At 45.9% G+C, this 23,694-nt stretch overlaps 1 protein-coding gene across 3 annotated transcripts in view; it reads right to left on the bottom strand.

Annotated features, from left to right (window-relative positions):
• Positions 1-23,694, bottom strand: part of SoxN (SRY-box transcription factor soxNeuro) — an 80,350-nt gene that overhangs the window by 4,769 nt on the left and 51,887 nt on the right. Inside the window, exons 3-4 of one of the 3 annotated variants that reach the window (XR_004581218.2) lie at positions 10,252-10,378; positions 5,625-5,756 (exon numbers count right to left, since the gene is read on the bottom strand). The exons of 1 other annotated variant lie outside the window; for it this stretch is intronic. Coding sequence is in view for 1 of the 2 variants with exons in the window: in XM_034322550.2 (XP_034178441.1) it covers position 5,756 (1 nt within the window). In the remaining variant the exon portion in view is untranslated. Of the gene's footprint in view, positions 1-5,615; positions 5,757-10,251; positions 10,379-23,694 lie in introns of those variants that run through there. One more of the 3 variants, XM_034322550.2, reaches the window with a different exon arrangement.

Raw genomic sequence — 23,694 nt, 5'->3', positions numbered from 1 at the left:
GGTCGATTGTCGTCTCGTTGGAAAAAAAGGAATCTGGAAAAGTTGCCAATTTTCCAAACGTCCCTTATTTCGCATCTTCCTTCATAACCAGCTAAAATGATCCTCTTAAGCGACGGAGGGGTTGCAAAAGAGATCTCGAACAGAGAAAATAATGATTCCATAGTCGCGAGATAATTGGCGTAAGGAGCTTGCCACGTACACAGAGAGCTTCGGGGGGGGGGGGGGGGGGGGTGGTTGCGGGAACATCAAAGGAGACCTTCAACCCCCGTGGTCCCAGCGACAAAACTCCTTTTTTCACCGTCTCTTGACGATGCACGAAATCGATCCGCGATGATTAATTTTCAATCGCGGCTTAATTACGCCAGCCGGCTAAGCCCGATTGAAGAGGCGTCCCCTGGAATGGTGAAAGGGCGGTCTGCGTCGAAGGAAAAGAAGGGAAAAAGGGAGAGTGAAAAAAGAAAAAGAGAAACGAGAAAGGAAGTGTAAAGAGAAAAAAGAGGAGGATGCCGTGTCCCTATGGTCCTCGAATAGAAGGGATGTCCCATGGTCGTCCAAGATGGGGGTTGCAGGGTGCACGAGGGGTGCGGACGCAGGACACGATTGCCAGGAACACGTGATTAGATGGCCCTCCTTCCATCCGATTCTCCGGATTGGACACCCCCTCTTGAGTCACTGAGGGACGTAAAAAAATGCAATCGGCTCTTAGCGTAATGAAAAAGAACCGACCCCGGGTAATTCGCGTCCATGTGGCTCTCTTCTGTTTTACACGACGAACGTAGACGCGTCGAGGGTGAGTACAACTGTGCCCCCCTTCACAGTCCTCGCGATTGCAGCTGTCGCGTTTCAGGATATCGGCGACTTTGACGACGGATACGGGAATCGAATGGTCCCCGTAATCGCTGTCAGCCTTCCACCCGTTCAACGACAAATTTCACGCTCCTCCTAAGGAATTAACGATGTCATTCAATGAGCTACGCGATTTCTCGATAACACGGTGGATACCGCGTTCAATAGACGTGGCTATCTTAATACAGCCTCTCGGTATTGTGCCGTTTGCAGAACGAACTTTGACGATGGTGTCGAGGTAACGGACGTCTTGAAAGGTCGATTGTCTATCAGAGAAACCGTGCGACTTATCAATTTATAATTTTCCAAATGATTTTTCAATTTTCCACTCGGCGAATGCTATTCGACCCCTCGAATGCATCACAGCATTTTCCTCGATTGTTTCAAGTCATCCGTCGCGTTTATCGCCGGTCGAATCGTTTGCCCGCTGGAAATTGTCGTGTCTACAAAATGAAGATGTAGTTTCGGGTGGCTCGAACGCGGCAGGGAACAAGATCCTACCCGGACGAGGGCAAAAAGCCCATGATTCCCGTGATTCATGGCAGTTTTTACGCTGGGTGGCCGGAATAATTCACCCTAATGCTCCTGCTAACTGCCTGTGGCCGTAGCGCGCGATTGTTTATTGCCAAAAAGCATCTCTTTAATATATATCATCGCCTCTGCGCCGAAGTAGCGGGCAAAAAATAGCGTCGAGAATAGGGAGGGGAGCGAAACGAATGGATCGAAATTTTTCTTCTTATTTTTTTTAAATAAACCTCTCGAACTTTTGTCGAGTAAACAAACGTGTACACCTTTCGTACTTTCTTCTCGTTTGCGAATTCTTCGCGAAATCCGCTTAATCGTATCAGTCGCGTTAAGGGTTGCGAGTTGCTTTTGTGTCGAAGAGGTGAACTCGTTACGAAGAGGGTGAATGGTAGAAATAAAAAAATAAAACAAACGCAGCATCGAGATTAATGAATGTCGATCATATTTCGACTAGGTGCACGACCGTGGAACGTGTTTGATGGAGAGAAGGGTACAGTATATTTTTTTTTTCTTCTTTTTTCGTTGTAATATTTTTTTTCTTCCCTTTCGATGTCGGTGCGACAGACCGTCGAGTATCAACAGCAATTGCAAAACGATCACGCGGATAGGAGTGCCGTTAGACACGTGCATTAATAACACTCGACATTCAGTATTCTTCCAGCTCGCAGACTGGTTTCTCTATTTCTCTACCCTCCCCCTTTCTCCTCTCGACTCCTCGGCGAGCCACCGTGCTGGAATTTAAACGCGATTTCACAGGTGAAGCTCGTTTTTCATTTTAATCATAATTTATATATATACACGCATATTTCATCCAAGAATTTCCGCTGCTTTTTCCCTTAGGATATTTTGAAAAATAACGAATCGAAGGTTTTTTAGTTGGAAAAATGAAAAGGGGGATGAAAGTTGAAGGTTTGACAAAAGGGGGCAAAGGTGTACGAGAGGGTTTGTAAGGGCCAAAGTGGAGCAGTCGAATTGACGCACGGTCGAGAGGTGTATTAATTAGCAGACTGGAGAGAAAATAGCGAGTAAGGATAGGCCTCAGGGTTGAAATCATTAGCAAGGGTTTGTTTCGCGATTCTGATTTAGCCCCTCCAGCCTGCCACGTCAATTCTAATTGCGTTTGACAGTAATTTGGTAAGGGAGAGAGGGTTGATTGACGGCTAGCCAGGTTACGAACCGTTCCTCAACAGCTTTCTCCATTCACCTTCCGTCTTTTTCGTACATCGACGATACTTGCACGACGTGGAACGGGCATGTATCTTGTATCTCGAACCAGATAACCCTGCTGAGTTTCCAATTTCACTGACGTTAATTAAGATTAATTAATATCCCGTACAAGTTAAATAACGCTCGGAACGCGATTTTATTAAACGTCAAGAAAGATACGTTTCCATTAACTTTGTTTCTTCGAAACGATCCAAGGATTTCTCTGGTGTAAGACACAGATTGGTTGTCAGAGTGATTTCGATGAGACAGAAAATCGCGCGTGTAATGCCACACGCTCGATTCGTTTCATTAGATACGCATCGGGAACGTGACGCGAGATCGTGTTGGCCCTTTTGCGATCTGGACAATTCCTCGATCGTTTCGACGCCGTGTCAGAGGAAACCGTGACGAAGATGACGACGGGCCACGGTTTGTTCTGGTCACAAACGTTAATTAAAGCTGAAACGACGACGGTGCATGGCTTATCTTGTTTCTCCGTCAGCAAACTCGCGCAGAGAATGGCGCGGTAAATTATTGATTGTGGCACTAATTAATGCTGCGCGAATTGCAACCGTTTAGTTTCGATTCATCGAAGAGAAGAAACGGACAAAATTCGTCCTGAATAACTGAAATTCTTTTCAGACGATCTTCTTTAGATGAAAAAGAAGAGAACGAACGATGACAGAAATTTATACGATGGACGTTTCTTGGCACCGTTTGACAGCGGGAAAATAAGTTTGACAAAAATATAACAACGCCGAGGAATAATACGATCCCCTTTTGTTTCGGGACAATGGCTGAAATTTAAGTATCAATGGAAATATTAATATCGCGCGAATATACGTGATATCACGGCTTAAATATGCGCTGGTACAAATCATCGGTCCCCGAGGCGGGGAAACCGATCGGATCGTAGCGAAATTAATTAATCCGCGGATCGATACATCCGACGATAGTTCGTTAATCGTTGATGGCTAATTATGTTCATCAGAGTGCATATAGAACGTAGCATGCATCGCGTGATCGTAAATGCTTCAAGTTTCCGCTCGAATATGCTCGATTGTCCCATTAATACGGCGACTGTTCATCGGCGGTGATCAGTGACCAGCGTTACGAATTTAATTTAATCAAATAATTGGAGAATTTTGGATGGAATACCCGATGGAAATTAATTTTTAATATCCTTGGACAACGAGCAGAATTACACGCGACGGGACGCGGGATGAAACGAAGAAATAAGGGAGCGGAAGAAGCGCAACGTTACCGATTTCGCTCAAGAAATTCGGCAGAATGTAATAAGAGGGTTGGCGAACGGCATCCCCTCGGCTAAAAAGCTGCCGGAAAAGAGATTACTTTCTTCTTTGTATTTTGGCATGATGCGCCCGGGTCGCGAGGATGGACAAGGAGGAGAACGAAGAGGAAACAACTCGGTTCGCGCGTAGGAAAAAGACGACGAGGTTGGAAAGTGAAGGAATACGTTTGGGAGGGGTTCGGACGAGGTACAACGACGATAAAGAGAAAATCCGGAGGAGAGAGGTAAGAGGAAACGGTGCTAGGAGAAGAATGAAGAGGACAGAGGGTGCATCGTGAAAAGCTGGGAAGAAAGAAGAGAAAACCGGAGGAACACGAGGAGGGAAGGAGAAACTAGCGCGCGGAAGAAAGAGGGTGTGGGTGGATGAAGCGAAACGGAGCCCGGAGCTGGGTTTATCTCGCTCATCCTCATTAAAACCCTTCGCTACCCACCCCCTTCTTCCTGCTGCCAGCTCGTTCCTCTTCCTCTTCGGCTTACTCTCTTCTCTTCCTTCGAATCGCAGCCCGTTCTGCTCGCGCCAACAGACGGAGGTCTCCTCCCTGTGTCATCGTGTTGGTAACACGAAGACAAACACCGACCGTTGAAAACTGTTCTGCACCCGTGCTGGGCTTTCTGTTTGCGTGCGTTCCTTGTGTGTACGTGTACGCGATGGTATATACCCGGTAGGCATCCCCGGCTCGTTGTAGCACGCTCTATTAATTAAAAAAATGGGGACTCCAGGGAATGCTGGTCAGCGACAGGGGGTGAGAGCGCATCGACGCCTCCGTAATTGGAGAGGGACGGAGGGGAGAGAATGAAGATTTCGTTGCTCTAACTACGCTCCTAATGATTCTTTAATCATTCCTTAATGTCGCCTGGATATTTCTACCCTCCTCCCTTTGCTCTCTCCTTCTCTTTATTATTTTATCGTCAAGCACGAAGCTACATGGTACTTTACAATTTTCTCTTTGAATCTTCCCTTTTTCTGTTCCAAAGATATTCTTCTTTAATTCCAGTAACCATCGTATTAGGTTCTTGCAGATAAAATGGCTGATTTTGAAACGTTAAAAGTGTTCTAAAACAGCACTTGTAGCATATCAAAATTACTGTATAAACGTTTTAGTAATTCTTGAAAAGCTTACCTACCCTACAATTTTTATTCCGAAAATAAATGAAAAGAAATCTGAGCTGGAAAATCGTCGGTTCGAACGACGGATGTTCCAGCCGAGCCGTCGCGATTTTCTCTAAGCAGAGCCAGAGGAAAAAGAAATCTCCTCTCGAGAGCGTGCTCATCTTCCTCGGCTTCGGGTTAGGTATCTTCGATATAACGAAGGGTGGTGGCTAAAACAAAGGGCCGGTCGCGGGTTGGTCGATAGTCCACGGCCGCCAATCAGGCGAGACCTCGCCGGCAACCCTCGTCCTTGCAACTTGCTATCCGTCGAGGGTGGGTTACACCACGGGGAGAGTTTGCTCATCCCCGTAGAAAGAGGAACTCCGTGAACGAGGATGGCCAGGGTGTCTCGTCGCCAGGGTTACGATTCGATGGCGAAAACCGTTCCTTCTCTCGACCTTCTTCGTTCCTCTCTGCGTCTACATCTATATTTCATCGAACGTTTCTTTTTAATTTCAATGATAAATTGAAATTTTGTCAAATTGTGAAAAGCAGGAAAGGGGTACGTCTTGATCTGAAAGATAAACCGCGACGTCGAAAGAATTGTCTGCCTCCCGTCTCTCAACGTATCTCGTTTATTCAACACTTACTTTTATTATACATCCTTACGCGTAAGATCTACATAAAAACTTATTAAAACGAGCTTAATCATATGTTCATAACTGGTTCTGGGCTGGGGCAGCTTCGTGTAGCGCTTCGGTGCACGGTGTTCCCGTTCTACAACAGAAAGAAACCATGTCGGTATTAATATTCAGATCGATAATGAAACATAATAATAAACAAGATCAGATCGGTAGATGACAGCAGAGATTTTGAATAAATGTATCATGCATTATTCAAGCAACGATATTCGTATATTCCAATCTACGAAATAAGGGTTAATTCATATTTTGTCGATGATTCCTAATTTCTCTAAACAGCAATGAAAGGATCAGGATGAGAAACAGCAATTAAATCATTAAGCGATTGTTACAAGGAATTAAAGAATATTTCAAAACTAATTTGAAAGGTAAGAGGCGTGTAACTTTTTAAATTACCCAGAAGACTTAACTCGAGACGAGACTCGAAGCGAACAATGAAGTGAATCGTGGGACGACGAAGGGGATGGAAAGAGGAAGAAACGAAAAGAGCGCAGGGAGGAGGTTCCACTTTTGTGAAGCGGACAAACGAGAGGCAATCGCTCGATCGGTGATCAGCCTTCAGTGGCACCGTCGAAGTGGCAATATTAATTTATTCCTCGTAATGCCTGCTGATCCACCGGGAACCGGGGCCGGAAGCAGGGGAGGGAAAAAAACGCGGCTGTCTTCGCGATTCTGCGGATCGACGATCATCGATTGTTCCGGGGCGTCAGGCCAGAACGATCTCAGGACCATTATTAAACCGACTGTCCCGCGGGACGCTTCTTCCTCTTTCCATTCCCGTTTCTGCACGCGCAGCACGTGTATCTGGTAATTAATAATTGCGAGTAATTACCCCTATCCCGTTCCCTCGGGATCCGCGTCGCGATTTCGGGAGGGTTATTGACTCTGCGCATCGATCTCCCTCGGTGAAGAAAATCTCTTTTCAATTCAAAATTATATTAAATTCATAGCAACTCTTACAATAATTGAAGAAAATTGAAAAGAAATGCGAGAAGGAGCGAAATGAAATCGGTCGATTGCAGAAGAGGGGTAAAAAAATGAAGAGGAAGAAGAAGAAAAAGACCGGAACGGGCAACGAGGAGACGCATCATCTCCAAACGGCCGTGACAAATGAATTTTTATTAAGCCCCGTTCCATCGTAGCTTATCAACCGATCCGATTGGCACAATACTACCGAATGAACGAGGCTGACAATATCGAGGAACCTCCCCCGGCTGGGTCTAACCTCACCCAGCCTGTGTAATTATTTTTACGAGGGTGAGAAGCCGGCTGCCGGTGACAGCTTCGCGGACTGGAGGTAGAGAGCTAGCTGACGGAGACACGACGAGGACGAGGCCGGAACCAACGAACCGTTCCGTCAAACAGAGAGACGAGAATCGTCCCGGTGAAACAGGTAGAGAACGAATCCACCCCTTTCTATGCTTTTTACGCTCCTTCGAAGGGGGTGGAAAAGGCGGACGGGAGAAACGGAGAGACAAAGATTCGTGTCATCGGCAGTGTCTCTGCTGGCCAGGGAACTGACAGGCTGGACACGTGGCTGGAACACCTGTTCCAGGGAGTGGAAAACGTGCTCCAGCGTTTCGTGGTTCTTTCGATGACCTTGAAAGTTTAGGCTCTCAAGTAATTTTCAAATTTTTGACGAGGCTGAACAGTTTTCAATTTTCAATTTCAATCCAGACGATTCCCGGATGGAATATTGAACTCGTTAGAATCGCCCCTAGAAGAAGTATTAATCCGACCCTGCCAGGATGATTCGAACAAGAAGGAGGAGAGGAGGAGGAACGAAGGATGAGTCGGCGAGAACGAACGGTCGCTCAGGCATCGAGCGCGATGCGCCCGTTCTCGGGTTCAATTTCTGGCGTCAATTAAAAAGTGACGCGGACCGAGGAAAATCAGTAATTAACGAACCAGCCACCTTCGAGCCCCCCGCCCTACACCGGCGCTGGCTTCTTCCACGATTTTGCTACCACCGTTTTCACCACTCGTCTTTAATCGCTCGTCGATAAATTCTCGGCCACCTCCGTTCCCCCTCCCCCGATCGGAATCTTTTTTAAATTTCTCCTCGACTAACTCGATGGATGGAATTTTATCGAAGAACTCTGTAACTCCTTAGAGTTTCGTGCACCTCCAGTCTCTTTTCTTAATTCTGATTGCAACACGATAAAAAGTAACATTTTCATTGAAACATACTGTATTCTTCACGGTAGGTAAAGTCTAGCAGGTGGCGCGATTTCTAAGACACGCTTGCTCGAGCACCCTCGCAACATGTTAATAAATTCCTCCCTATCGTGATTAACCTACGCGTAAATTACGAACCACAGTTAAATAACAAGCTGATCCTTAATGACCGTGAATGGTTTAAGTACGACGTAGAAGAGTTTTCCATCGATAAGCAAACAAGCTGGACGAACGATCGGAAGGATCAAGGTGTAACCTTGTATCGATCGTTAATGACGTTCTGGTCCTGTGACAGGGAAACGGTCAGCGAGGATTTGGCATCCTATGCCGATAAAAGGAAGAAGCCTGAACAGGAGGCGAGTCCAGGTGAAGTTCGTTACACACGATGACTCGGCAGAGACGGGCTTCTCGAAGGTGCCAACCTCCCCGCCAGCTTCGACACCTTTTTACCTCGCGTCAGGTCGCTCGTCATTAGCACTGGCCGGTAATTGCCAAATTCACGGGCCCCTGGACCTACGGTCGCGCTTAATCGGCCGATTACACAGTCCCCTAGCGTGCCGGGATCGCGATCGTTTCTTTCGATAAACGCCGCTATTGTTCGAGGTGTCCGTAGATCACGAACGATACCGTCGCTGCGGAGGATTGTTAGATTAGACGAGATCGCGTGGTGATAATTAATTGGCTGTCGCTTCGGGTCGTATACTTTTTACTTTATCGAATACCGATAGTGTTTTGACTGGTACCACGTTGAAAGTGATATACTTATATTTTTATAATAAAAATACATCTCTATTCAATGATTTTTTCGATGACTATGCTACAACGTTCCAGAAATACCTTTGATAACCTCGGTGACTTTCTCAAAGGAGAAATTCCAGGAGTTCCAAAGAGAATCATGGTAGATACGGCCGTCGTCACGGGAGAATTCGATCTTTAATATCCTTTTTAAGTAAAGGAGGAGGCAATTAACCACGTGGACGAGAAAGAAATTAGCGTGTAAGGGGCGTGCGTGAAGAAACGGTGGCGATACGCAAATAGAGGCGCGTTCGCTCCGCGCGAAATCGCGATGCACCTGGATTTCAAGCTTTTTGCACCGGCGAGAAGAAACGGAGCCTGCAACTAATTACCTGAAATAACCCATTAGCCCTGTATACACGAGAAATTACGGGAAAGAGGAAGACACGAGGAGGGGGATAGACGCATCATTCCTGACGAGTCAATCTCCGGACTCGAGGAACACCTCTTTTCGTCCCCCCCCCCCAATCGCACGGTACCTTGTTGTTTCCATGAATCAGCGAAAATTCGCGACCGAGGAAAATCGACGTCGCGACTCGAGACCTCGATCGGCAAATCGATTATGAACAAGTATCGTCTCGATAAGGACGGTGATTCGTGGATTTAAAAGATAATTGGTATCTGGTTATCTCGAGAAATATGATAGTTGAATTTGAAGAATTTGAAAAATTTCAATCTAAGAAAATTGCAAAAAGGGTTGTAAGGATTTTGAAATTTTGTTTTCGAGGACTCGAAAGAATTTGATCTATTTCTCAAGATCGCGGCGAAACTCGAAGCGTGTAATTTTCAGGAATGTTTTCGAGCATCCAGGGAAACTGTTCGCCGCCGAAGGGATGAAACGAGAAGAGCAATCACCGGCGATTTCATAGCTGTCGTCTATACTGGAAGCATCGAAGGCTCGTTTCAAGGTTCCTGCGGTATCGAACCGAGGATCCGTGGAATGACGAGGCGCATTCCCCTCTCACCCTTCGGGCTTTCCCTTTCGAAAAAATTCCGAATGACACCTTACCCTGTGAACGAGTCTCGCTAGGTATTCCGCTGACGTTTTCATTTTTAATTAAGCACCGAGCGACATCCGACCGTGCGTTCGATGTGTAAAATAATCGCTAGAAAAATTAGAGGAGCTCGGTTTTAAATCGAGATCATCGATGGCGAACCGTGACAGAGTATTAATCTCTTCTTTGAATAAACCAATCGATCAATTGATCGAGTATCGAGGATCTTGTAGTTTATCCGAGCGGAACGAACTCGCGTAGATCGAGCTGTCGAGTGATACTGAAACAAAATTGCTAAGTTTGATTCGATTCGAGGAATCGATTATATCGTGCGAGAATCTTCGACGAGGCCGTTGATTACTTGTCGCTTCGGGTATCGTGACTAGCTGGATACATTCCGATCTCTACTTTGAAACAATTAACTTACGTGTAATTACCTTTTCGATCAATCTAACTTCTGGCTATTTAAATTATCTAGATTGCTGATAGGAGGCTATTATTCAAAATAATATCGAAACGTGACTGGGATTCGAATGAAAGTTTCTACAGGTGAAAAAATCAAGCGTACGATACATAATTTTATCAATAGGAAAATAGACTCACCGTCAGACGCGAAACAATCAAGGATCCTGATCCTTCGGTGCTGAAGAGGTTCGAGTTCGCCGTGCCGAAGGACGCTCACGTTGGCCAGGATTCTTGTACGCGTACGTTGCTCGTCGCGTTCCAATCCCTGAAACAGACACCACGAACACGTCTGAGCGATCAGTCGAATCCTTTCGAATGACCAGCGTGATCGAGAGACTGTTATCTGGTGACGAATTAATCATAATCAATACAAACTTTTCAATTAAATACCACGATCAATCAAACATCGAACAAAAATCTGTTCTATTTGAAATTTTTTCTTTTCTCTTTTATTTTCACTGTCACCATTGTTAATATCGCGACACGCGATCGAAATTCTTATAGCATTAGCGATAAAGAATCGTCGAATTAAAAATGAAATGAAATAAAAAAAAAAAAAAAAGAAAAAGAAAAAAATGAAATTCCTTACGCGGTAAGGTCGGACACGCGTTCGAGCGTCTCGTTATAGATCATCGTCGAGGTGTGAAAATGACGGATGGCCGTAACGAGACGAGAGAGCCAAGGCAGAGACTCCTTTTCTCCTCGCCTCCTTTCATTTTACTTCTCGCTCACGAACATCACGCGAGAAGAAGTAATGAGCCGGCTTCGTTACTTAACACCGCACGCAAGTCGTTTCACGCCCACGCGCGAAACAGCTTCGCGGGGGCTGGATTGATTCGAGGATGACAGTTACCTCGTCCCTGGCTTTATTACCTCGAAATCATTTTACGTCATGCCCGAGACGTTCGACGAAAATATCATCCGCATCCAGAATATGAATTATCGAACGACTTTAAATTAATTTTTCAAACTATCGTATGTATATGAAAAAAGGAAAGTGTCAAATTTCAGAAATATGACAGCCTCCTCGTTTCTCATCCCGCTTCGTTAACGTCTCTCGTGTATCATCCTTCAAAAACATCAAGTCCCCGGTAGAAAGATAAAAACCTATCGATAAGAACGGAGAAACACCTGAGAGCGTCAGAAATTGAAGGAACGTTTCACAAATCCAAAGATTCATCGACCAATTACGAAGCGCACGATCCGGTGGGACTCGGGAGACGAGAAAAAGTGGAGCAGAGAAACGAGGCGAGCGAGAGAGGGAGAGAGATGAGGGAAAAGGAGCAAATAAACGAGGGAGAGACGAGGCGGTGGAGCAGCGCGTGAGAAGGCAAGAAGAAAGAGAGAAAAGGAGAGCAGAAGAGAGGAGGATGCGCCTTTATCAGCCAGCCCAAAGACCAACCAGACTGGGGCCAAGCTAACCAACCAGAGGCATCCTTCAGCCAGCGGATGCTAGCGAGCTGCTACGGAACGGAGCGGCGCGGCGCGGCGCGTACCGTAGACGCCGACGCCGTCGACGCCGACGGCTAATGAGCAGAGCCTCAATGATACCCGACAAATGAAAAATCAGCTTCCCCTAATTACGGGATCCTTGGCAACGCTGCATCTTGATGACGTCTGCCCTGTTACCGTTTTCGGCTTAACCCGCGATCTTATTCGTTTTTCCTTCTATTTGATTCGCAACCAGCGTTAATTAGAGCCCCGTGCCCGGGGAATCGCGTCGAGACGCTGCTCCGCCTTTCTGGATAACGTTTTACCCAAGCGACTACCACAATATAACAAACGTCATCGAGGATGTTCGTTTAGAGGATTTCGCAGGATTGCAATTAGATCGGAGACTCGGAGGTTATTAGCTTTCTGCTACTTCAGCTAATTATTGGGTCAATGGATAATTAAAGGAAAAAATGAATTTCCTTTCGATCGTCCGGTGTACGAATCCTAGTAGCTTTCGATTCACACGGCAACACGGAATACCGTCCAGTTGGATGGAATTGACCGATGTAAAAAAAAAAAAAAGCAGGGGTGTCTACCCTTCTCCGACGACCACAACAGGGCGGTCCATTGTTCGAAAAAAATTAACTCTGGACTTTTATTTACTACCCTGTTGGTCGCCGCTCCGACTCGCGCCTCTGACCCTGACGAGACGACGACCGATCGATCGCGAAATTTACATCTCCCCTCGCGAACTAAATGGAGGGCAGTTCGTCATCGAATGGAGATTCCATCGCGGAAGATACAACGATATTATTCCTCGTTTTAACGCGACGGAATTATTTTTGATACGAGATTCTTGGGTGGCACAGGGTTTTCATTAACACTAGAACTTATTATTATTAAGTAAACGCGACGAAAATAATTAAAACATTTTAACAAAAATACCTGGATGAAATTTATAATTTGAAATAAGAAACTGGAAGCCAGTTATTTCGATTGGTTTGACGGTTCTAGTGTTAATAAGTGGAATTAAATTTGATAAGATTATTATTAGACAAGAAAATAAGGTTCTTCTTATTTAATATCCACCTCTCCAACATCCCCAGACAGGGTCGAACTAGATAGAAAAACAGAGAGAAAGGAGTAACGGTCTACGCGGCTAGTTTTTATGAATTCCGGTGCGACGGAACTTCCGGCGAGCGAGCTCATCTCCAAAGCATCCCTCTCCGTTCACGTTTTTACTCGGTTTTCCCTGGCTCGACCTCCGTCGATTCTCGATCGGCCGTGACATCGTCGAGCTACATTAATAACTGACCACGCTACTCGTCCTCCTGTTTTTATCGCCATCGATCCATCATTTCTCCTCTATTTCCCGCTAATCCCGTTCTACCGATACTTTTTACCCTTTGCCGGCGACGATCGCCTCGTTACATTCGTCCCCCGTGTTCCCTCCGTCTCCTTTCACGTTCAACCTCTCTTCAACTTCATTTTATTACCCTCTAATTTGTCCAGTCGACCGCTCGACACGCTCGGGACTATGCTAGACAGGTGAATATCTGCCTCATCGGCAATTCTCTTAATTCCCATGCGACGTACTCTAATTTATTCGCTATGAAAAATCGAAGAAATAACTTTTCCAAGCACGACAACGTAACGAAGAATAATATTTCCATGGCGAGAGGGTTGAAAATTTAATTTTCTAAATTTCACCCTTCGAATTTCGTATTTTGGAGAATGATCCTAGAATTTTCGACCATTTCAAGTTTCTCCATCTTCCCAGGAGGGTTGCCAGACGTCCGGAGGTGGCGCATCCCGCGTGCTGGCCATCTCTTTCGACAGTCATTACGACGCGATTCGCGAGCAATTAAAGCGAAGTGGCCGGGGCAAACATCGATCAGGAAGAGTGCACGAGGGGATTCGGTGTACACATCGGAGGCAGTAGGCCCTTGGCCACCGCGAATAGAAAGCAAACACCGGGACTCAAATATTTGCAGGAGCGTGCAAACCGTTCCCGGCCATTGTTTCATCGCGCTACTATGTGTAAATTTAATTTTCCGAAGAACCCTGAAAATAAGCAACGACGCGCGAGCCTGCACGTGCACGAGGGTGGCATGTTCGACGTGTTACGAACCGATTTACCGGCATTTTTCCCTGGTTATAAATATACACGGTTCGACACTCGGAAAGACTAAAGATAAGTGAAATTTAAGTAAACGCGTTCAACACCATCCACGTTATCGACGATACACTTTCGAAATGGGTTAAACAAATTAACATTGTTTTGCCCCCGATCCCCCGATCCGTACGCGATCGATAAGAGGATTGTGAGAGGACCGATGTTCGACATCAGAAGCGCCGCTCACGGTGTTAACTGGCCCTAAAGCATCGGCCAAACACGTCGAGCAAAGGGCGACACCAGAGTGTTAACTGGCCTCGTGGTTTCTTCACGCTCGTCTCTCCGCTGCGAGTCAAGATCGTGGATACCCTTTCGATGACCCCGAACAGGCCGTAGGAGATAACCGAGCCAGTGTCCAGGTGTCTCGTGATCGGCCGACAAAGGGCTGGCAAGAAGGGCCAGCTTCGAACAGAGCCACGCATCGAAACTGACCGAGGAAGAAGACAGACTCGTCGGCAGAGTCATCGTTGGCCACGAAGAGACGTGAAAGAAGAGGAAGAGAGAATGAGGGATCGTGGATACCTTTTCGACTTTGCTCGAGAAGAGGGGGGCAAAAGATGAAGATGTCATCTCGGCGAGCCGCGATGGTGACCTCAGAGAGGAGTCAGCGAATTCCTCTGCGGTTGATCCACGATGACGACTTTATCCCTTTGACACCCTCCAGGCTGACGGGGTTTATGAATGATCGATCGTACGGTTGAATAGTGTTTGTCTATGCGAACGCGTCGTCCATTGCGCTCCGATACGGCACCGTGATTAGTGGCCACCAATGGGGTAATTAATCGTGAAATCGACGTTCGACAGCGGGAATTAGGGAAATTCTTCGGTTTCCATTCGTTGGATGATTAGTAGCGGAAGGAAACTGGAATTATCATCAATTTTCATATGCGTCAATTTTGGGAGATTAAAAAGGTTTAAATATAAAACGAATTAAATGCAGGGTGTTGTGTAATTGGTGGTACAATCGGGTAGGGGCTGATTCTACGTGGAAAAAATAAGTAAAATAAATTTTTTATTTTAGAGAAAATCGAATTTAACTCGTAGCTGGCACTGTGGTTAATTCGGCCCTTTATCCTCTTCGGCTAAAATTCATTCCTTCAACTTACCTAATAAGTACCTTTTTTGAAACCACGACTTTTGTATTATTCTTTCCCTTAAAATGTAAAATCTTAAGAGTGTTCAGCTAAAATTTTAGGTCTTTATATGAAAATTTGAAAAAGTGATGAATTTTGTGAAAACTGTCATTTTTTCAATTTTTCTTCATATTCAATAATTAATTTTACTAAAATTGGCTATGAAATATGTTCAAACAACTTTCAAAGATTATACAGGAATTTTTTCAAGTTAAAATAATGAATAGCTTTGGGGTCTTAAACATTCTGGTGAAATGTGCCAGCTAAGGATTAAAAATCTCTGAAATAATATCCAAATATTAAGAACTTCCATTAACATAAATAAAGACGGTCTACAGTGAAATTCGTTGAGTTGAAACTTGATCAATTGTTACATGTACCGAGCAGATTCCTAAGACGCCTGGTATCAATTTTCTTATTCTAATTTATTAATTTTATCGCGGTACTTTTGCTGAAATGTACGTTGGCTATTGTCAAAATAAAAAATGAATGTATATATTAAATCAGGTTTCATCCTCTATCTATTCAGCTTAAAAATTAGTATGCATCAAATGTTAAATTCGATTTTCTCTGAAACGAAGTCTCATAAAAAAATATTATTCCATATTTTCCAGGTACAATTAGACCCTATACTTATCCCTATACTTATTGCACCATCAGTTACACGACACCCTGTATATCTGAACTACAATGATGGATCTTGCCAATCGGTAGATCAGAGAACCGCTCTGAGATACATCGGTAGGTGAGATGGTAACCCTATAACATCGAGCAGATAAATTCATCGAACAGCGTCAAACGAGCGGACATGGTCGACGCGGATTCCTCTAGGCAGGTACACGTGGCGGCGTGAGAGAAATCCATTGGAAGGTGGAGGCAGAAGGGATGGTGGAGCACGAAGGAATGCCATCATCGGTCCACCTAGGAACGTGGCTAATGGGCCCACTTAACGTCTCAAGCATCTCACGAAGACGCGTAGCATCTCGTGGTCCATCTCGGGGCTGTTCGTAGCGCGGCGTGCCGCGTTAATAATCGCCAATATTTATCCCGGATTGGTCACGGCTCGGTCCGGAGAGCGATGAGGAGTGCTAGGCTGAAGAATGAGACAACGCCTCGGCACATTGTAACCCTCAAGATTAATATGTACCGTTCGCTTTCGTTCCGACCTCGTTGCGACCACTTCCATCCACGAATCCTTTGACTTTCTTCATCGAGAACACCCACTCGGATCCACCTCTTCTTCTTCTGCTTTGATACGATTCAATTTATTCAGACGTTATTGAATCAGTTAACTTGATTCGAAATGAATTTAATTCGGTTACGTTGATCCTATTCTGTATAATTACCAAAAAGGTTTATCGATGTCTAAGAAGATAGAAAGAACTCCACTTTAAAGGATCTCCGTTTATCCTTACACCTGGTTCGGTAAGCTGTCCGACTGTAGAAAGAGTAATCTCGGTGTCAAGGGACCAACAGGACGATAAAGTTATTAAGGGAATTAGCCTTAAAGGCGATTACCAACTGTCGACAAGTCTGGGCTAGCGCCTAACGGGCCCCCTCGATCCACGGCCAACACACACTTAATGATTTGTCTCCCGAGCTAATGAGCGTCGGGTCTTAACGCCAGATTAGTGACCTAATCCTTCTGATGAGCGATTCGCGTGTTCGCCACGCGGTACGACTTAATAGTATATACGCGTATCTAGCTGGAATAATAGACACGTCCAACCTGGCCATTATGGCGACAGGTGCCGTTCAACGGTAAACAAATAATGTAATTACGACGACGTTCGAATTATATCCTTCTGCGTCGTTGAATCCATTTGACCGTTTTGCTTCGTTCGTGTTTTCAATCGCGTTAAACATCTGGTGACACTTTTGTCTCTCGAACAAAAATCGTTGGAACGTTCCCATTCAGGTCTCGAAGGTGCAGCGAGTAATTCAAACTCTTCTTACCGTGTGAAATTTTCAGGACAGAACGATGTCCTCCAAAATAGAATCTGATAAATTCTCCTAATAGCCAACTAATTTAATCCTTAATGATCCATAATCCTTCATTCTCTTTTTTTCTTAAATTAGAACATTTAAAAAATTTGGATGGTCGAACATTCGTGTTGTCCGTTTTGGTAACGGTGACGAATAAATCAGAGGAGCGCGAAAAAGCTCGGCGCGTCCAGTCGGTTAATTTCTTCCGAGTTACAGTTTCCAGGATGAAAGGGCGACGCTGGAATGGGCGGAGGTGATACGGTGTGTCGCTTATATGGGACGCCATGTCCTGCGGACGCACAAAGGGTGAGGATGAATCGCCTCCGGAGAGCCGCAGGACAAATGGGGACATTAAGTCGCTTTTGCGACCTGGTACCAGTGCTACCGGAGTTCTATGCCCCCCTCTATCTCTACCCCCAACCTTTTCCTTCACGTCCACGTGTCCAGGATTCTTGCATACCTTTACGTACACGTAAATCGTTACGGTAATTTGAAATTCGTTCGTGTATCCTGACAAGTTCGACGAGACATCAGTAATTATTTGAATTTTAGTTCTAATTACAATTTGCGTAGAGGGGGATCTCGCACGTTCCATCGACGTTGCGTACTTTTCCATTCGAGTCTGATTTATATCGAAGTGGAAGACACGTGTGTCTGTGCGCAGACCGGACACTACACTGGCTATCCGATTGCTATCGAGTTCCGGCGGAAAGGAGGAAGCGCCACAACGAGCCACCCAGTCGTCTCTCTGATCTATCTTTCCTGCTGGAAATTCCAGCGACGACATTATCCGTCTACGAGATATCTTTATCGATTCCAAACTCCACGAAATGCTTTTCCTCGGGAAAAATTATTTCGTACCGGTGCTTTTTTCTAAACAATATTTTGGCAATTTTTCAAAATGGTATAATTCAGGCAAAAAGGGACTAATTATTCTGTAAGGATCACCTATTTTGCATGATTTCTCGGCGAGGACGAAGGGAAAAGATTCCAGGACACCCGGTGGATAGTAGCACAGTGCCGTAGGACGGTTTTCTCGGGGGTAGGAGCAAGGACCTGTCACATTACGGAGTGGAATTTATGTCCGATGCCCAGCGGCGTGACAAGTTGCCGCTGATGAACGGCCCCACCGCGAACTCTTGGCCCTCCTTCAGGATACGAGCGTCCAAGTTGAAGAAGGACCAGTCCTTATTTCTCTCCTTTCGTCCTTGCTCTTCCCACGAAATTTCGTGGAACTTCCTCGCTTTCTCGAAATTCTTCACCGAGAAATAGATCACTGAATTATTCAATCACGAAGATTACCATTTTCGACGCGAAACTGAAATATAATAATTTATTCACAATTATGTTTAAGGTGTTTCTGAAGAATTTTTTGCACTCCTTCGGTAGAGAATCGTAGCTTAATTAGCCAGGTAGAGGAAAATGTGCCGTGACACGATTTTCTGCGAACCACTCGATGACGTGGGTGGTGGGTTGAAAAGACCGTCGAACGAAGGGAGCGAACAGGACGGGAGGTCCCTGCGACCGCGGTCTTTTAAAAAACTCCCATATGATTTTAACGCCCCACGCAAGAAGTCGTTGCTCGTGCTAACGCCGCCGGTCGGGCACGGTCTGCCGGTGATAAACACCGCAAGTTACGATTTCTCGGAGCCACGGACCTGTGTGAGTTCCCGTCTGTGCTTCGCGAGCGAGGAATATAGCGTGCCATGACCAGAGAAAGCGACGAATTTCGGCGCAAGTTTGATCCAATTCCTGCTCCTCGAAATCCCACATCATTCTGCATCAGCAATATTGAAATTTGTCCTTCGCGATCGCTGGAAGGTCTTCGGGGTAGAAAATTGAATGCAGATTTCACGCAACCCGTGAAAATCGAAATGCGGACGCATCTGCGTCGCATGCCAGTAGCACGTGCCGAAATTTCGAAGACGCAGCTGGCTCGCAGACTGCCACTTTCTACGCTCTCGAAGACGGTAAAAAGCTTGCGGTAATCGGTAAATTAGTTCGTCAAGCTTTTCAACAGGAATTCTTCTGTAATACGTAAAACGATGAAAGGTAAGAGCGTTAGGTCGTGTAAGGTCCAAGTGGCGGAAAGTCGACACGTACAGAGGTAGAGCGAATTTCTCGTTGCTGCGAATATCCTCTTACAGATCGGTTCCAGGAAGCTGCCATTTCGCGAAAACGTCACCGTTCGCGGTTGCACGTGCGCGATCGCTCGATTCTACGTGCGAGCGCACGTGCACCGTCGTTGCATTCTGCATCCTTGCTCGTGTTGCACGCCGTCACTGGACGCCGCAAATGCACGAGCCTTAGCATTCCGGAAAATTTCTCCTCTTTCCGAACCAGCTCGACTGCGACCGGTTGCGATCGTTTTTATTCCGCGCATATCATCAAAATTACTTTTGTATCGCAAGGTAAAGCCAGGAAAAGTTCATCAGCAGTGAATCAACGACGGGAACAAAGCTCGCGGTTGGCGAAAGCAAACGAACGAAACAAAGGCACTCGGTCGAATGGTTCGAAAGCGCGTCAGTTTTACGAGAACGAACCAAGTTACGAGCTGGAAAAGAATCGAGCGTTGGGAAACGTACTCGATAACGAGTGATCGGTACGATAACTGTTCCGCGAGCTTCGTAAACCAGCAACGGTCAAATAGGAAGCGACGTAAACTTTCCGATGTCCATCCAGTCGGGTCGAATCTGTCCGATTTCAACGACAGATAACGCGTGCGCGACGTCTGGTAGAACGATACCAACCGAGGAACACGGGTTTCGGCCTTTCAGAGAACAACCAGAGGAGCCAGATGAGGACACTTTCCATGCCGGTGAATTGTCCGCGTCCAGCGTACGCTTCTATCTGATTCGTCGCGATACAATGGACCGCGTAAAATTACGTAGACCGCCTCTTCTATCTGCTCTCCTCGTCGCTCCTCTGTTTCGTTTCAATGTTGGCCCGCGGTTCCACTCTGTCCTCGCGTACACCGCCGCCCCGGCTATCGATCGCCGGAAGTTGGCCGCGACCAGCCTCCGGACACTGGCCGCACCGATACTCGAACGACTTCGCGATTCTCAACGGTCGAATGTTCTGCTTTCGAGAGTCTCGCGAGTTTCAGTCTTCCGGCAGAAGCTTGATTCGTGCGAAAGGAATTAACGCATAGGATATCATTGAGGATACTTTGAATTAGGGCCCCAACGAGAAATCAATTGAAAAGAGGTAAATTCTATGTATTTTTGCCCCTCGAATCTAAAACTGTTGATAAAATTTCGGGGACGCTTGTATTTTTTAAGATACATAGGTTAGATTAGGTTGTCAGAAAAAGTATAACTTACCTCACGGTAGGAACTTGACCAGTCAACAAAAGAATAACTTCGAAGTGTGAAATTAAACGAAGTGTTAAAAGTGGCACGTGGTTAGCCAATTCTAATCTTGAAATCACGACAATTGCCCGTTTTATTGGATATTTTCTCACGATGCGTCCTCCGCGCTGTGCACTCTATGAACAGGAATTAGAACTAGGGATGTTTGATTCATCGGAAAGAATCGATTCTCGAATCGATTTTTGTTTCTTTTTTTATTTTCATTTTTGTAAACAGACTGTCCCTTATGATTCTTCTGTGCGGCATCGATTATTGTAAAGAATCGATCTTGTATTTTTTTATACAAAAGCAGACGCTCTACATTGTTTATATTTTAATCACTATTCTTATACTTTTTTTACGAATGAATGTGTTTTTATGGGGAAAATCGAATACCAAAGATTTTCTAAAGAATCGAATCAGAATCGAACATCCCTAATTAGAACTAAGCAAAGAGAACTATTGTTGACTGGTCAAGTTTTTGTCGTGAGGTAAATTATATTTTTTCTGATAACCTAACCTAACCTATGTAGGTTAGTGACACGCTTTAAAAGTATTATCTACCCCACAAAGTCATTAACTTTTGAAAAATATGATTTTATGTCAATATTTATACCTCTATACCCCTTTTCAATTGATTTCTCGTCGGGGCCCTAATTGTAGACATTTACCTCAGGAATAACAGGGTCAGGAATCGACCCTGTCGAAATTGCGGTATATCGGTTCGCAGAGATAGGGACAGTTTACGTCAGTTTCAGGACGAGATACGAGGACTGGTTGGTGACTCGTTATCGGAAACTGTATTCCTACGAATCTGCGAGAGAGACAATCACCTTTCGATATGGAAATATTTTCCATCGCATCTCGAGTGTTCGCGCGGAGTTTTCTAAAGTTAGAGCTTCCTGCCGAACGGCAGATTCGTCGGAGACCGGAAATGCAAATGCAGAGTCGTAAATTTCATTGTATCGCCAACACGCAGAGTGCCCCTTCGCGCAGCTTGACCATGCGAGAAATCGGACAGGGAAAGCGCAATGGAAAGTCGGAAAATTTATGTCGACCTGGGACACTCACGGTTGAGCATCCCTATAGTTCAAGGGACCTCTGTTTGTACCACTTTGCTCAAAACAATCTCATCCTCTCGTTAACCCTGTCCATTGTTTTAACAGGCTTTCATAGCCGGCTAAGTCGCTGCGGTTTTGCAGACTTCCAACCTGTCGAAGCGACGGAGTGCGTCGGATGTCCTGGGCAACGAGACCAGACCCATTTGTCTCCCAGTCTTTTTCCCTTATCTAAGCTAATTTCCCTATTCTTACAAAAAGAAACGTTCTGTACCCGAATTTGGAAGATCTGCACGCTGTAATTTTACTAAATCATTATTTTTGGATTGCTCTATAATCGAGTAAAGTTTAAACCTAATTGGACTAAAGAGAAGTGAAGATTCTCTTTCGCGTTGGTCAGCGATCACGATGGTCTACGTATCGTCGGTACAATTCCGCAGAAAAGTGTCGACGGAAGGACAATCCATCGCGTAGGATTAACGGCAATTAGTCAGGGACGAAGGGCTGTAAGGCGTGGCGTGTCCTGTCGTCACGCTCGAGGCGACGAGGATGAGGAACAACGACGGGTAGGAAAAAAACAGCGAGAGGAGGAAGAAGGATGGAGAACGATCGAGTAGAAGTGGAAGGAACGACAGGACGAGTCCTTACCGATTACCTGCTCGTTCCCCCGGGTGTTCCTGCGACGGTGGCCATAAACCAAGCATCGAGCATCAGGGTGGACACTTTTATGGTCGGCAGCTTTGTCTAGCTACGGCCTGGCCACGTTATGGTCGTAGTATCTTGACAATATAGCCCTTCGCAGGACGAGAGACGAAGAGGTACCACGGAGGAAGGGGAAACGAGCACCGCAGGACTACCAGGACATTGCCAGGATACTGCTGGGCACCAGGAGGCTGGACGGAACGAAAAGAAGGAACTCATAACGTTTCCACCAACCGACTGGATTGCCCCAATCGATCACCCACTGGCTCCTTTTTTTTCCGAACCTTCCATGAACAGGATGGAACAACCACACCCCACCCCCGTGCTCGTAAAAGATACCCTGACCGATTTGTAAGTTCACTCTTCCCGTGTCGCGAGGTCCGGTCCGAAGAATGTAACAGGAAAAAGTTGTCGATCGACGGGATCACCCGTCGGTGGATGGGTGGAGTCGTGGGCAGTGGTTGGAAATAAAATTCGTGGAAGGAATTTGGTGAAATTGAGCGATTTCGGGAATAACGACTCCAGAAATTCACTCTTGATACAAAAAATATTTCGAAACCGTTCGGTTCATCGGAATGAGGATAGAGGCGATGATCGTCTCGTCCAGATTCCATGACTCGTTTTATTTTACAGTCAGATATATTGACAAGTATCGATGTCATTAGCATTCCGATCGATCCGTTCCCTCGCCTTAATTTCTGACGGGCATTAAGACAGGCGGGGGCCTGACCGGGGGCCCGGATGGTTCTGCCAGCTCAGGATCAGGATCAGGATCAGGAGGAATCGAGGGATTCGAACGAGGGGCTCGCTCCCCCGTTGCGAAGCACCGCAAACTTCAAAGAAGCCGGAGACTTCATCATCGATACTTGGTCCTGATCACTGCCGACAGATTAGACGCCTCTACCGTCCTTCCTCTTCCAATTCTCTTTTTTTTTTCCATCCGTTCCACCCGCGACCTTCGTCGGCGTGATTATAGATACATCGATCTTCGACGGCTTCTCGTCGATGTCGCAACTCTTCAAGATTCGTTCCTCCTCAAAACTCGACCGTCTTTCTTTCATTTTTCTAAATTCGTATATTGACCAGAAAAATGATCGGCGTGGAATAATAAATTGTTGCCTCGAAGGAAATTCCTCGAACCACCAACGGCTAAAATGGCGTCGCTTTAAAACTCGCCGGGCAATTTTCTCGAACCGTTTCAAACCGCATCGCAACGACTACGGCTAGTTCTCCGCCGCGAGAGTTTCCGAGCCGAAGACTTCCTAGAACGTAATTGCTCGTCGAACCGCAGCTCGCACGCGGAAATAAGGAAACCGAGGAGAAGTTGAAGAGGGTAGACGGGGAAGTTTTACCGCGAGTGTTCGGCGTGCGAGAAGAAGCAGAAGAAGAGGAAGAAGATGGGAAAAGTTTTCATTTGCAGACGGACTTGGAGGTCGGGGCCAATGGCGGCTTTAAATCGTTCGCAATTCAGAGGCGTCGTTCCTCCCCACCGCGTTTCCTCTTTCTCTTCGGAAGACTCGCCGGAAGTCGGTCGGCCGAGGAACAACCTGTTGACCGGTTCTTCCTAAACCGTTTAATCGTTAACCTACTTGGCAGAGCAAGGTCGGGAAAATTATTAAAAATTACTGGTGCAAGATACGCCGGAGACGAAGAAAGGAAAACTTCCGTTCGTTTCGGGCCTGAGGGTCGTATTTCAGTGCAAATACTCGAGGCTACCTGTCGCAGGTGCCAAAATCTTGTAC

This window comes from Osmia lignaria, chromosome 4, assembly GCF_051020975.1.
Source record: "Osmia lignaria lignaria isolate PbOS001 chromosome 4, iyOsmLign1, whole genome shotgun sequence".
Lineage (NCBI taxonomy): Eukaryota > Metazoa > Arthropoda > Insecta > Hymenoptera > Megachilidae > Osmia > Osmia lignaria.
The sequence above is the reverse complement of the archived record's forward strand: the minus strand, read 5'-3'. Positions and strand labels throughout refer to the sequence as shown.